A 15,357-nucleotide genomic window follows, 5' to 3' on the forward strand; every position below is an offset into this window, starting at 1 on the left:
AAGACTTCTTTTTCTAGTTTTTGCAGGAAGGGTGTTTCAAGGTTACTAGCCCTCAGTAACCAGAACCTGGAGCTCTCACTACTTTTTTTTTTTTTTTGCCTTTTTAGGGCTGCACCTGCAGCATATGGAGGTTCCCAGGCTAGGGGTCGAATCAGAGCTATAGCCGCCAGCCTATGCCAGAGCCACAGTGACACCAGATCCAAGCCATGTCTGTTATATACACCACAGCTCAGGGTGACACCAGATCCTTAACCCACAGAGCAAGGCAGGGTGTTGAACCCAGGTCCTCATGGATACTAGTTGGGTTCATTCACTGCTGAGCCGAGACAGGAACTCCTCTCACTGCTTTTTGTTTTATCACAGCCTGCTCCTTAGGTTGGAGTTTGCTCCCTGGGGGCAGGTCTTCAGCATCCTCTCTCATCTTCTTTGTGGAAACACTAAGTGAATCATTCCCTCACTGCTCAGGAATTTCTGCCCCGTGAGTGCAGGGAGGAGGGTGTACACTGAGAGGGTGATTACTGAAGCCGGCTCTCTCCTGGCTCTCCTAGCAGCTGTAGACCGTACAGAAAGGAGGTGAAAAAGAAGAGAAGGGGTCCTGAACCAGAGCTTTGTATTCTACGATGAAATTATATTGAGGCAACTTCAGCTAAAATTCCAGTGGGTTTTCAGTTTGAGCTTTTGCATTTGCCAGTCAGAGAGGCCCAGAAATAATGTTGACATGCCACTAGTTTCAGGTGGACATAGACTTCGTTGGTTCTTGAAGCCTGCCTCTGCCTCTAAAGAGTGTAAGCCTTGTTTCAAGTTGTCCTAGCTTGACACGGAAGTCAAAGAATTAGGTTACATTCCTGATATCAGAAGTGAGAAATAGTGGAAATAATATGAATTCCCATTTGTTGTTACGCTATGTGACAGGCTCTGTGCTAAGCACTTTGCTGAGCTCTAATCTCTTATCCTTACCTCAGCCTTGTAAGGATGCCAGCATGAGCCCCATTTATGGATGAGGGATTTGTTTTGTTTTGTTTTGTTTTTTAACAATCATGAAACTTGAGATTCAGAAAGCTGAAGGCACCCAGGAAGAGGCAGAGCCGGGAATCTAAACCGGGAGCATCTTTTTGTTTTTTTGTCTTTTATAGGGCTGCACCCGCAGCATATGGAGGTTCCCAGGCTAGGGGTCTAATTGGAGCTATAGCTGCTGGCCTACGCCAGAGGCACAGCAACGCCAGATCCCAGCTGCATCTGCAACCTACACGACAGCTCATGGCAATGCCAGATCCTTAACCCACTGAGCCACAATGGGAACTCTGCAGTGCTGGATACTTAACCCACTGAGCGAGCCAGGGATCAAACCTGCATCCTCATGGATGCTAGTCGGATTCATTTCCGCTGAACCACAAGGGGAACTCAGGGGGTCAGATTGTTGAAAGATCTTCATGCCTGTTCACTCTTTCTGCACCAAGAGAAAGCTCTGATATGTGGCCTATAGAATTTCAGAACCCTCTTTGTATTTCCAATTGATTTTATATCACTTTTGTTATTCCTCGCCTGTCTCTTTTGTTACTTGTTATACGGCAGCTATGAAGAAATCCCTAGTCAGCCACTGAGTCCCTAGGTGATCCTCCATCCAAGCTTTCTCCTCCATGAAGTGGGAGTAGTGCCCAGACCTGACATGGGTGCTGAAGCTGAGAGAGAACCCGCAAGGCACCGCTCAGGGCTGAGAGGACCCCATTCGAGTGCCCTCTGGCATGGTCGCCCTCTGCATTGAGACAGTGTCACCTGAGAATGATGGACCCAGACTCAGGGGCTCACCTGCTGGGATTTGAATTCTGGCTCCACTGCATTCGAGTTCTTTGACCTTGAGCAGGTTGCTAAACTTTCCCCATTGAATTACTTTGGCCTCTTTATCAAAAACCAGCTGACCCTGTAAGTATGGGTCTCCTCGATTCTGTGTCTACTTTATTGATGTACCTGTCTGTTCTTAGGCCGGGACCACACTGTCTTAATTACTGTAGCTTCACGGTCTTCATATCAGGTCTGTGAGTCCTCCAACTTCGTTGTTCTTTTTAAAAAATAAGTTTGGCTGTTCTAAGTCATTTGCTTTTCTATATATACACTTTAATCAATTTGTCAACTTCCAGAAATAAAAGCCTTCTGAGATTTTGAGCGGGGTTGTATTGAATCTGTAAATCAGCTTTGGGATTATTACCATTTGAACAAGAGTTGACCCTTCCGTTCCATAACTATGTTATAATTTTCATTTACTTAGGTCTTTTTCAATTTCGATTTCAACATTATTTTTGGTCGTTGTTTGTTTGTTTTAGTTTAAAGTTTACAAGCCTTGCACATTTTTTATTCTGTTATCAAAGGTATCATTTTCTTAATTTCATTTTCCAGTCATTTATTGCTAGTCTCTAGAAATAGAAGTGATTACATAATCTTGGATCCTGTGACCTTGCTAAATTCACTTACGATTCTAGTACTGTTTTTGTTTTTGTTTTGGTTTGGTTTGGTTTTTTTGTCTTTTTGCCTTTTCTAGGGCCGCTCCCTCAGCATATGGAGGTTCCTGGGCTAGGGGTATAATCGGAGCTGTTGCTGCCAGCCTACGCCAGAGCCACAGCAACGCGGGATCCTACACCACAGCTCACGGCAATGCTGGATCCTTAACCCACTGAGCAAGGCCAGGGATCAAACCCACAACTTCATGGTTCCTAGTCAGATTCTTTAACCACTGCGCCACGACGGGAACTCCCTTGTTTATTTTTTAGGATTTTCCACATACATGGTCATTTCATTTCTGAATAAAGACAGTTTTACTCTCTTTCAAGTTGTTCTGCCTTTTTACCTTTGCTTTCCTGCACCGACTAGGGTCTTTGGAACAAGTTGGATGGTGAGAGTGAACCTCATTGCCTTGTTCCAGATGTTAGCTGCAGGTTTTTATAGATCAGGTGGAGAAAGTTCTCCTTTCTTCCTATTTGTTGTCATGTACGGGTGCCTAATTTGGTCAAATGCTCTTTCTGCATCTCTTGAGGTGATTATTTGCTATGTCTCCTAATTCTGTTAATAAAGTGAAGTCAATTGATTTTTTTCATGTACACAAACTTTGCAGTCCTAGGAAACTTGAGGTATCCTTTATTTTTTTTTAAAGATTTTTATTTGTGTTAAAGATTTTTGTGTTCCCCAGGAATATTCGTCTGGAGTTTCTTTAAGAGTTTCTTTAAGAGTTTTGGTATCAGGGTAATGCTGGCCTTCTAAAATGAAGTAAGACATATACCGTCCTGTGTTTTTTAAAGGACCTTGTGTAAGACTGTTCCTTGGGTAAACCTTTAATTCCCTAGTGAAACCATGTGGGCCTGGAGTTTTCGTAGCAGGAAATTATTTAATTATAAATTCAGTTTATTTTCAGATATGGAACTATCCAAATTTTCTAATTCTTCATGTGTATACTTTTATAATTTGTCTTTCAAGTAATTTATCCATTTCATCTTAGTTGTCAAATGTATTGGCATAAAGTTGTTATTTCCTAATTCTTTTAATGTTTATAGGATCTGTTAAAATCTTCTTTCATTCCTGATATGGGTGATTTATGTCTTTTCCCTTTTTTTCTTAATCTAACCTAGATGTTTATCAGTTGTGTTGATTTCTTTAAAATCCAGCTTTTGGTTTCATTTATTTTTTTTTCCTTTGTTTAATCGATTTCTGCTTTTTATTATCTCCTTCTACTTTTCCTTTGGTTTAATTTGCTCTTTTTCTACCTTAAAGAAGCAGCTTGATCATTTATTTTGGACCTTTCTTTTCTAAAATAAGCATTTAATGTTATAAATCTCCCTGAAGCACTATTTCAGCTGCATCTCACACATTCTGATGTGTTATGTTTTCATTTTCATTCAGCTCTTGTGATTTCTTCTTTGATCTCTGAGTTAATTAGTAGAGTGTTGATTTTTAAATATTAGGGATTTGTCCCAGAAGTTTTTCTATTGCTGACTTCTGATTTAATTTGGTTATCATCATCAGAGTACATATTTTCTGATTTTAATGCTTTTTAAGACATATGCTTATTTTAGGGCTTTCCATATGGTCTATTTGGGTGAATGTGCCACATGCACTTGGAAAATACGTGTGTTCTCTTGTTGTAGGTGGAGTGTTCTATAAATGTCACTTCAGTCAAGTTGATTGTTTAAATCCTCCATAGACGTAATGCTTTGGTCTCTACTGTTCTGTCACTTATAGAGATAGTGGGAGGAAGTCTGTAACTCTAATTGTGCACTTAATCTGTTTCTTCTTTCAGTTATGTTTGTTTTTGTTTCCTATAGTTTGAATTTATGAATACATTCCAAATTTACTGCCTTCTTAATGGAGTGACTTTTATTGTTATGGAGGGTCCCTCTTTGTCTCTGGTAATACTCTCTGTTTTGAAATCTACTTTGTCCTGAAATCTACTTCGTCTGCTAATATAGCCATTCCAACTTTTATGGTATTGCATGGTATATCCTTTTCTATTCGTATCTCTGTCTTTATATTTAAAATTGCTTTTGTCCAGCATATAGTTGGATCTCGCTTTTTCCATTATCTGATAATTTCCTTTTAATTGGAATGTTGCAACCAGTTACATTTAATGTAATGATTTAGATGGACTTAAGTCCTTGTTACTGTCTGTTTACTGTATTTGCTTTTTTTCTTTTTTCCCCCTCTTCTGCGTTCTTTGGTTTAATTGGGTATTTTCATGATTTCATTTTATCTTCTCTAGTGCCTTATTAGTGGTTCTGGAGTTCACTTGTCTCCAGAGCTCTGCACCCCCCCCCCCCACCACACCACCTTCCAGCCACCTCAGCATCTCTGTCCCCTGAACTTTACCTCCTTAACCCTCGAGGCAGGCTGTTTGGAACCTCTTGCTCTCCTCCTGGTCCAGAGTGTACCTCAAGGCACAAACCTAGAGTGGTAGTAGGACTTCCTTGCTCGTTTCCTTTCTCCCAGGAACTACAGTTCTGCATTTATTGTTTTCAGTGTCAGAAAGCAAGAGTTTTATATGTTTTGCCCAGTTGTGTGTTCACTGTAGAAGGGTAAGTCTGGTCCTGGTTAGTCCCTCATGACCAGAATTGGAAGTCTGGATTTACGTTTCCCACCAGATGTTCTCTCCTCGTGTGCTTGTGTAGGTAGGGTGACTGCAGCGAGTGTGGTGCCATGAGAGGACCCTCGTTGGGTCAGACCAGCAGCCCCTGTGCACCTTCCCATTGGCACAGTGTTGAGAGTGACGGCAGGAATGCTGGGCTTACTGTTCTCAAGTGGGGCGTCAGGATGGGCAAGGAAGGCTTCGAGTTAGAAGACCCAGTTCGTGACCTGGCTGTCCTGTACTTCGTGGAATCAGTCTTATTTACCACAAGAGTGATGATGAGTAATGGAGAGAATATAAATGTGTACTCCAGGCTCCAAAGTTCTGCTCAGAAGGTGTTAACCGGGTTTAGGGGGGAGAAGGCAACGACAACAGCATGTTCTGTTGATTAAAGTAAAACAAAATCTTTAACAGGACGTTACTCTCCTCACTAGTTATTTTCTCTGCTGTTTGATTCTCATTTCCCTTTTGATTGTTTCTTGGGTTTGAGCTAGAGTAGGTGAAAAGCCACTCTTCAGAAAGGACAGGCCTTAACTCCAGGATCCCATTTAATGGCAGGCAGGTGCAACTTGCCAGTAATTTATGGCCTTTTGAATTTGCGTGTCATGCCGTTCTCGGTTCTCCATTTAAGGCCCCAGCCCTCTGGAACCTTTTCCTCCCCAAGAAGAGAGGTCAGAGGAAGTGGTGTGGTAGAAAGCACAGGGGCTGAGCTGAACCACTGTAGCCAGGCGATGTCAGAAATGCTGCTCTTTCAGGGAGACCCCCATCCCTCATCAGAGGGATGCCAAAGACCCTCTGTACCTAGTGCTCGGTAACCAGACTCGACTGCCCCAGCACACTAGCCTTGCTCGTTCTTCGGTTATCCTTGGACTCGCCAGTGTCAGGGACTCTGTTGGTCATTTCCACTTGGATCTAAAGATCTGCCCACCAGACCCTTGCATGCTATAGAAAAAGACTGGGGTGGAGGATGGCCGTCTCAGATGACAGGAGAGTGCCAGGAAGAAGGTGCCTTCCGTTGTCAGGTGACAGTGAGAGCAAAATCCAGAGCTTGTGTGATGAAATAGAGGAAGCACTGAGAGTGTGGAGAAATAAAACCAGAATTTATTGTTCCTATTAATGATAAGGACATCTACCTTCTTTCGAGTATTTACTGTATGATCGGCATGGTGCTGAGTCTTCTCCATGCCTCATCTCACAGACGAGGTCCTGAGCTCAGAGGGGTTCTCACTGACTTGTCAGGGAGCAATGGCAGTCAAGCCCAGACTGTCTTGATGCCAAAGGCGAGCTCCTAACCCCTGCCCTGCACTACCTCTGGAGTGGAACCTGGACAGGCGCTTCCGCATGCGTGTAGTCTCAGCGTGACCGCGGGCACATCACATCCCCTCTTGGGTTGTGCTGGGTAATTGAGAGCCCTTCCAGTTTTGTGACAGCATCTCTTAAATGTTTCAGGCTGAGGAAAAGGCAGATGCACTGAATAAGGAGCTACTTATGACCAAGCAAAAGTTAATTGATGCAGAAGAAGAGAAGAGAAGGCTAGAAGAAGAGTCTGCCCAGGTAAGGGAGCTGTGTCTTGCGAGTGATGGAGAGCTGGGAGTTCAGCCAGTGGCTTCCTGTGGGTACTGGACAACCAGACACAGCTGGCTTCAGTTTCTCTCCAAAGGCCTTTTTTATTTACTGTGTAAAGCATAATGATTCGTAATAATTAAAATGTAGAAGGAGGCAGTGGGGCAGAGTTCACCCTTCATTGCAGCAGGAGAAATTCCTTTGGGTCAGTGTGACGAAAAGAAGAGAGTTAGCATTTCTGCAAAAGGAAAGCAGACATCACATAATGTCTGGGTCCTCCCCTGCCTGCCCACTGACGTCTCCCTGTGGAGCAGATTCCGAAGGGCTTGTCCTGAACCAGCTCTCCACAGCCCCCAGCAGCCCAGACATGCAGCCACAGGAGCGCCCTGGAGCAGGCTGGCTCTCCTTACCATCCGCCTGGCCTCTCAGTCACACTGCCTGGGGTGAGAGGTGACTTTCCCTCTCCGCATAATCCGTGAGGCACTGAAGGAGCAGCAGTCCTCTCCTTAGCCCTTCCTCTGCGTTTATTTGTGTTACCTCCTCAGCTCAGGTTCCCAGGGTGGGTGGCCTTGGCACGGAGGAGCTTCAGGCAAGGCCCCAATCTGAAACAGAGTTTGATGTTTGCATCAGGAATGGAGTTAGCACTGCTGAGACTGGGAGAGGAAGGTGGGGAATTACCTCCGTCAGGCACCAAGCAGGTAGTACCAGAGCTTCCTGGATGTTTCCCCTAACACTTTCACTTTTGCTTTTCTTAATGTATGCAGTTAAAAGAAATGTGTCGTCGGGAACTCGACAAGGCAGAATCTGAGATTAAAAAAAACAGTTCTATCATCGGTGACTACAAGCAGGTGGGTTCATGCCCCTGGGATCGGACCATGTTATCTGGACTCCACTTGCCTGCATGAGATGTGCTTTCACACCCACATGCGTCCCCACTCGGCCACATCACCACCAGGTCCCTTCACCTCCCTGGACAAGTTAACTCACTGTCTCTCGACTGTAAAGTCAGGGAAATCAGCGTTCTCACCAAGAGCTGTTGTGAAGAGCCCGTGAGACTGTGCTGGTGGAGCACCTGGCATAGTTCCCAGCACATAAGTGGGCACTTAATGAACGAAAACCACCTGTGTTGTGTTCTGGGGAGCTTTTCAGACTCAGAATGAGGCCTTCTGTTCATGGCGCTGAGATCTAGAACCACTTCTCTCCCTGGCTGGTGGCACTGTTGCGAACGCAACTGAATTGATCTTGTTCCTTCCTGTCCTGGGATCTCCTGCTGGCTCGTGAGTCTGGCAGTGTTGTAAACGCTGGCCATCGAGTGCAGCGCTGATAGTCCTGTGCGGATAGATGCAGAGGTGGCAGAGCTGGAGGAGCCTCTGCTCACCTGTCACCATACCACCTCCCCCTTGGTACTGTCCTAATTGCGCTCATCGTAGTCCAGCTTCCACTAGAGAATTCACCCTGAGCCCAGATTATACAGATTATGACACTGTAAAGAGATTGTCATTTTATGTTATGTTCGTTTCCTCAGATTTGTTCTCAGTTGAGTGAAAGATTGGAGAAACAGCAGGCTGCTAATAAAGTGGAAATTGAGAAAATTCGGGTAAGTCTTCCTTTATCAAAGAGATCTTTGATGCCACTTTAGTACATTTTGTGACTGTACAGCACAAGATTTGGGAAGGGGGTGTTCTGCTTTGATTTCAAAATTGAGAGAAGCTGATGAGTACCTGATAAGGTGCCTTTCAGGGCCTGGCTCAACAACTGACAACTAATACTAGGCTTCTTTCCTCTGGGAAGGACACAGATGAGACCAGAAGTGCCCTGGCTTTAGAGCTCAGAATACAAATGTCTCCTTTCCTTATTAATTTGTATAATGCCCTCCTCTGGATAACTTGACTGTAAAAAAAAAAAAAAACCAAAAAACAAAAAACACAAGAGCCCAAAGCCTTTCGAACGTTGTCCATGATTACAGCAGTGCCACACTGAGGTGGAGGAGTCCTGCAAGTGACATGTTTTGCTGGAGGGTGGGGATGCAAAGTCAGGACCCTCTGGTGATTTCTCACTCCCCTTGGTGTCCCGAAGCATGGGGGACACGCCCCTCTGAGCTCAATTCCTTCTTCTATAATGGACCCAAATACAGTGAGAACCTGAATTTTTAATGTTTTGTTGCCAGTTTAAGGGCTTTTATAACTTGGGGCTTGCTTTCTTTAAGCTCCCTGTATTAGAGTATTTGTCAGATTTTACTTAGTTGAGTAATTTACTGAAAGATACTTTACGTATTAGCATTTGCACCTCGGTGGACAGCAATGTGGGAAAATTCATGGCCATGTTTCCACAAAACAGCATTTTATCTGGAGCAAAATGACATTGTTTTCAAAGTCTGTGTGTCTGTTTCTCTTCTGCAAATAAGTCCATCTGTATCCTCTTTTTAGATCCCACATACACGCAATGTCAAATGATGGTTGTCTTTCATCACCACCTGACCTCACTTACATGATAATCTCTGTTTCCATCCATCTTGCTATAAATGGCATTATTTCATTCTTTTTATGGCTGGGTGGTAAATAGTCCACTGTATATATGTACCACATCTTTATCCATTCCTCTGTTGACAGACATTTAGGTTGCTATTGTAAATAGTCCTGCAGTGAACAGTAGTCCTACATGTATCTTTTCGAACTAAGGTTTCCTCCAGATAGATGCCCAGGAGTGGGATTGCTGGATCATGTGACAGTTCTATTTTTAGTTTTTTGAGGAGCCTTCATACTGTTTTTCATAGTGGTTTTACTAATTTACATGCCCACCAACAGTTTAGGATTCCCTTTCCTCCACACCCTCTCCAGCATTTATTGTTTGTAGACTTTTTGATGGCCACTCTAGCTGGTGTTAGGTGGTACCTCATAGTGGTTTTGATTTGCATTTCTCTAATAATTAGCAATGTTTGAGCATCTCTTCATTTTTTTTTTTTTGACCATCTGTTTTCTTTGGAGAAATGTCTACTGCCCATTTTTTGATTGGATTGGTTGTTTGTTTGGATACTGAGCTACATGAGTTGTTTGTATATTTTGGAGATTAATCCCTTGTCAGTTGCATCATTTACCAGTGTTTTCTCCCATCCTGTGGGTTGTCTTTTTGTTTGCTTTATGATTTCTTTTGCTGTGCAAAAACTTTTTAATTTTAATTAGGTCTTATCTGTTTATTTTTGTTTTTATTCTCATTACTCTAGGAGGTGGATCTGAGAAAATATTGCTGCGTTTAATGTCAGAGTGTTTTGGCTGTGTTTTCTTCTAAGAGTTTTTTATAGTACCTGGTCTTAGATCTAGGTCTTTAGTCCATTCTGACTTTATTTGTGTGTGTGGTGTTAGAGTTCTAATTTCACTCTTTTGCGTGTCTAGTATTCCCAGCATCACTTATTGAAGAGGCTCTTTCCCTCATTGTATATTCTTGCCTCCTTTATCATAGATTAATTGAACATGGGTGTGTAGGTTTATTTCTGTGCTTGTTCCATTGATCTCCATTTCTGTTTTTGTGCCAGTACCATACTGTTTTGATGACTAGCTTTTTTGTAGTATCATCTAAAGTCAGGAAGGCTGATTCTTTCTAAGGATTGCTTTAGCTATTCGGGGTCTTTTGTGTTTTATACAAATTTAAAAATTTTTTGTTCTATTTCGGTGAAAAATGCCATTGGTGATTGTTAGAGATTCCATTGAATCTGTAGATTGCCTAGTATAGTCATTTTGACAGTATTGATTCTTTCAATCCAAGAGCATGGTGTATCTTCCCATCTGTTTGCGTCATCTTTGATTTCTTCCAGCAGTGTCTTACAGTTTTCAGAATACAGATCTTTTGTCTCTTTAAGTATGTTTATTCCTAGGTATTTTATTATCTTTGATGCGATGGTAAATGGGATGGTTTCCCTAATTTATCTTTCTGATCCTTTATTGTTAGTATATAGAAATGCAGCTGATTTCTGTGTATTAATTTTGTGTCTTCTAACTTTACCTAATTTGTTAATGAGCTCTAATCATTTTCTGGGGCCATCTTTAGGATTTTCTATGTATAGTATCATTTCATCTGCATACAGAGATAGTTTTACTTCTTTTCCAGTCTGGATCTTTTTAATTCTCTTTCTTCTCTGATTACTGTGGCTAGGACTTCCAAACCTATGTTGAAGAAAAGTGGTGAGAGTTGACGTCCTTGTCTTGTTCCTAATTTTAGCAGGAATTCTTTAAGCCTTTCACCATGGCGAGTGATGTTAGCTGTGGGTTTGTCATGTGGCTTTTATTATGTTGAGGTAGGGTCCCTCTATGCCAACTTTCTGGAGGGTTTTTAATCAGAAATGGGTGTTGGATTTTGTCGAGAGCTTTTTCTGAATCTGTTGAAAAGATCATGTGGTTTTTATTCTTCAGTTTGTTGATACGGTGTATCACACCGATTGATTTGGGGATATTGTAAAATCCTTGTATCCCTGGGATAAGTCCCACTTGATCATGGTGTGTGGTCCTTTAAATGTATTGTTAGATTCAGTTTGCTAGTATTTTGTTGAAGATTTTTGCATCTATGCTCATTAGTGATATTGACCTATAATTTTCTTTTTTTGTGTGTGGTACCTTTGTCTGGTACCTTTTTTTGTGTGTGGTACCTTTGTTGGGTATCAAGTTGATGTGGCTTCATAGAGTTTAGGGGTGTTCCTTCCTCTGCAATTTTTTGGAAGAATTTCAGAAAGATAGGTGTTAACGCTTCTCTAAATGTTTGATAGAATTCATCTTTGACGCCGTCCAGGCCTGGACTTTTGTTTGTTGGATTTGTTTAATCACAGTTTCAATTTCAGCACTTGTGAATGGTCCATTCATCTTTTCTATTTCTTCCTGATTCAGTCTTAGGAGATCGTACCTTTCTAAGAATTTGTCTGTTTCATCTCTTGTCCATTTTATTGGCATATAGGTGCTTGCAATAGTCTCTTAGGATCCTTTGTACTTGTGTGATGTCCATTGTAACTTCTCCTTTTCATTTCTCATTTTATCAAGTTGAGCCCTCTCCCTTTTTTTCCTTCATGAGTCTGGCTAGAGGTTTATCAATTTCGTCAGTCTTTTCAAAGAACCAGCTTTTTATTTCTTGGATATTTTCTATTGTTTTCTTTGATTCTATTTCATTTACTTCTGATCTTTATGATTTCTTTCCTTCTACTCACTTTGGGTTTTGTTTGTTGTTCTTTCTCTAACTGCTTTAGGTGTAAGTTTAGGTTGTTTATTTGAGATTTCTTCTGTTACCTGAGGTAGGCGCGTATTCCTATAAACTTCCCTCTTAGAACTGCTTTTGCTGCATCCCGTAGGTTTTGGATCATTGTGTCTTCATTGTCATTTGTCTCTAGGTATTCTTTTATATTTTTAAATGTCCCCTTTTATTTCTTCACTGATCCATTGGTTGTTTAGTAGCATATTCTCTCAACTTGCTTTGTCTTTTATAGGGGGTGTGTGTGTTTAAGGTGCACCTGTGGCATACGGAAGTTCCCAGGCTAGGGGTAGAGTCAGAGCTATAGCTGCCAGCCTACACCTCAGCCACAGCAATGCCAGATTCAAGCCACTTCTGTGACCTACACTGCAGCTCACAGCAATGCCAGATTCTCAACTCACAGAGCGAGGCTAGAGATTGAACTCAAGTTCTCATCAATACTGGCTGGGTTTGTTATTGCTGAGCCACAATGGGAATGCCTGTAGTTTTTTTTTTTTTTTTTTCTCATGTCATTGATTTCTAGTCTTACATAGTGCTGTGGTCAAAAAAGATGCTTGATATGATTTCAGTTTTCTTAAATTTATCAAATCTTGATTTGTGGCCCAGATGTGATCTTAGAGAATGTTCCATGTGTTCTTGAGAAGAATGTGTATTCTGCTGCTTTTGGATGGAATGTTCTTTACATCTGTTAAATCTCTCTGGTCTGATGCGTCATTTAAGGCCTGTGTTTCCTTGTTGATTTTCTGTCTGGATATTCTGTTCACTGTTCTGAGTGCAGTGTTAAAGTCCCTGCTATTATTATGTTACTACCAATTTCTCCTTTTGTGGCTGTTGGCAGTTGCCTTATATATTGAAGTGTGTTGAGTGCACATACATTTACAATTTTTGTATCTTGGATTGATCTTTTGGTCATTACATAATGACTTTGTCTCTTGTAACAGTCTTTAAAGCCTATTTTGTCAGATATGAGTATTGCTACTCCAGCTTTCTTTTGATTCCTGTTTGCATGGAATATCTTCTTCCATCCTCTCACTTTCATTTTGCATGTGTCTTTAGAACTGAAGTGCATCTCTTGTAGATGGTATATATATTGGTCTTGTTTTTATATCCATTCAGTGAGTCTGTGTCTTTGGTTGGAGCACTTAGTCCATTTATATTAAAGGTAATTATTCATATGTTTGTTCCTATTGCCATTTTGCTCATTGTTTTGGCTTTTTTGATATTAGACTTTTTCTTCCCATCTTTTTTTCTCTTCTTTGTGGTTTGATGACTATCTTTAGCGTTGTGTTTGTATTGCTTTTTCTTATTTGTGTATCAGTTCAGATTTTTGATTTGCTATTACCATGGGGTTTTGATATAAGCAGTACCTATTTTTCAAATAAAATTTCTGATTCTAAAACTAATAATAATGTTCATTGCAGAAAATTTTGGAAAATAAAAGAGGAGGAAATGAACCTTTATGATCCTATTACCCACAGATGCCATCACTATTAACACTTTGTTGTCTGTTGTCTATTCTTTCAGTCTTCTTTCTTTCTTTCTTTTTTTCTTGGTTGTGTCTGTGTTGTAAAAGTTCGCAGGCCAGGCCAGTGAATGAACCTGCACTATAGCAACAACTCAAGCAGCTACAGTGACGATGCTGGATCCTTAACTCACTGCACTACAAGAAGTATAGAACTTCTTTGTTCTGTACTTCCTTTAACATACAAAATTCCACTCATTCTAAGATTTGCTTTTTTTTTTCCACATTTACATCTGAAATTGGGACTTATTTAGTAACTGATGCCTTTTTGTAGTTTATTTGGCAGAATATTTTTGTAGAGGAACCTGAAATGTTTCTTAGTCATTGGCATCGCATTTCATGAAATGTGGTACATATTTGTAACTATGCTTTAAATACATTTTTGTGTCCTAGTTCACCCTGCACTTAAACATTTTCCCATGTTGTGAAAAATGTCTCAAGGGGTTTCCATTGTGGTGCAATGGAACCAAATTCAACTAGGAACCATGAGGTTGTGGGTTTGATCCCTGGCCTCGCTCAGTAGGTTACGGATCTGATGTTGCTGTGAGCTGTGGTGTAGGCTGGCAGCTGTAGCTCCAATTGGACCCCTACCCTGGGAACCTCCATACACCACGGGTGTTGCCCTTAAAAGCAAAAAAAAAAAAAAAAAAAAAAAAAGAACGAAAGAAAAAAAAGAAAAATACCTGAAAACCTTTTTAAATTAAAAAGAACTTTTATGATGCTGTATACTTTTTCATATAAACCCAGCACATTCTATTTGATTTCTCCCTGTAGGTGGATAGTTTATCTCCCCACCCCCTTTTTTTTTTATGTCTCTAATTTTGCAGTGGAAATACTTGTGCAGAAATCTTTATCTAGTCACTGCTTTTTCATTTTTTTACCCAAGGTTCTTAGAAGTGATATCACTGGATCGGGACCCAACACTATTATTTGTATTGTTTTGGGTATATTACAGCAGGTGACTTTTCAAAGAGAATGTAGTTTTTCAAAATCCATAGTGCTTACCTGAGAAGCCGCCTCTTGGCTCCCCAGAAGGATGCTCAGACCATCACATCTTTGTCTCTTCACCTCTGACATTCAATTTTAGCAAAAAGTAGATGACTGTGAGCGCTGCCGGGAATTTTTCAACAAAGAAGGACGCATAAAGGGCATCAGCTCGGCCAAGGAAGTTTTAGATGAGGACACAGATGAGGAGAAGGAAACACTCAAAAACCAGCTGAGAGAGATGGAACTGGAACTGGCACAAACCAAGCTGCAGCTGGTGGAAGCCGAATGCAAGATCCAGGTAACAGCCGTGGCCTCTGCTCCCGGCCCAGCCCCTGCCCCTGGTGCAGACTTGCGTGGGCTGCAGGGCCCTGAAATCATCTTTAGGGTTAGTGGTTTCTTCCCGTTGAAATTTCAGCTGTAATCCTCATGGGAAGGAGCCCATTACTTGCTATTTACCAGTGGATGTTAAATTAGTACTAGCCTGTCCTAAGGGTTGGACTTTCTCATAATGAGAATTAGCCATCAAGCTTGGAATCATTCAGGTGGAGCAGAGAACACATGGTTTGAAATCATAGCTGCCCCAACAAGCTCTTTGACCTTGGGCTAGTTAGTAACTTCTTTATACTCTGCGTTCCACATCTGCAAGTAGCGGTGAGGAGGACTCCTCTCTGACAGTTTGCTTTGAGGACTAAATAAGATAATGCCCCGAAAGGGCTCGGCACAGTATTTTAGGGCTTCTCAGATGCGAGGTTTTGGGTCCCAGCTCCCGTCACTTAACCAGCTTTGCGACTTTGGGCATATTACCTAATCAATCTGAGCTTCCCTTCCTGATGAAGAAATTGGGGCCTATTTTGGTCATTGTCATACTGCATGGCCAAGTCCATGAACACTGATACTGAGGACAAGGTAGGCGCTAAGCACTGTCTGTGGAAGGAACTGAGTTCAAGACCAAAGC

The 15,357-nt window shown here is 41.6% G+C and overlaps 1 protein-coding gene and 1 long non-coding RNA gene across 9 annotated transcripts in view; one reads left to right on the forward strand and one right to left on the reverse strand.

Annotated features, from left to right (window-relative positions):
• RABGAP1 (RAB GTPase activating protein 1) overlaps window positions 1–15,357 on the forward strand; it is a 173,075-nt gene that overhangs the window by 155,019 nt on the left and 2,699 nt on the right. For all 8 annotated transcript variants that reach the window (XM_021074563.1, XM_021074574.1, XM_021074570.1 and 5 more), the window contains 4 exons: window positions 6,554–6,658; window positions 7,432–7,515; window positions 8,193–8,264; window positions 14,503–14,700. In XM_021074563.1, coding sequence (XP_020930222.1) covers window positions 6,554–6,658; window positions 7,432–7,515; window positions 8,193–8,264; window positions 14,503–14,700 — 459 coding nt within the window. The remainder of the gene's footprint in view (window positions 1–6,553; window positions 6,659–7,431; window positions 7,516–8,192; window positions 8,265–14,502; window positions 14,701–15,357) is intronic.
• LOC110256903 lies at window positions 6,755–7,425 on the reverse strand. Its single transcript, XR_002338994.1, has 2 exons — window positions 7,078–7,425; window positions 6,755–6,905 (listed from the first exon to the last, which is right to left on the reverse strand). It is a non-coding gene; the product is annotated as an uncharacterized LOC110256903 (long non-coding RNA).

The sequence above is a fragment of the Sus scrofa genome, chromosome 1 (genome assembly GCF_000003025.6).
Source record: "Sus scrofa isolate TJ Tabasco breed Duroc chromosome 1, Sscrofa11.1, whole genome shotgun sequence".
NCBI classification, from domain to species: domain Eukaryota; kingdom Metazoa; phylum Chordata; class Mammalia; order Artiodactyla; family Suidae; genus Sus; species Sus scrofa.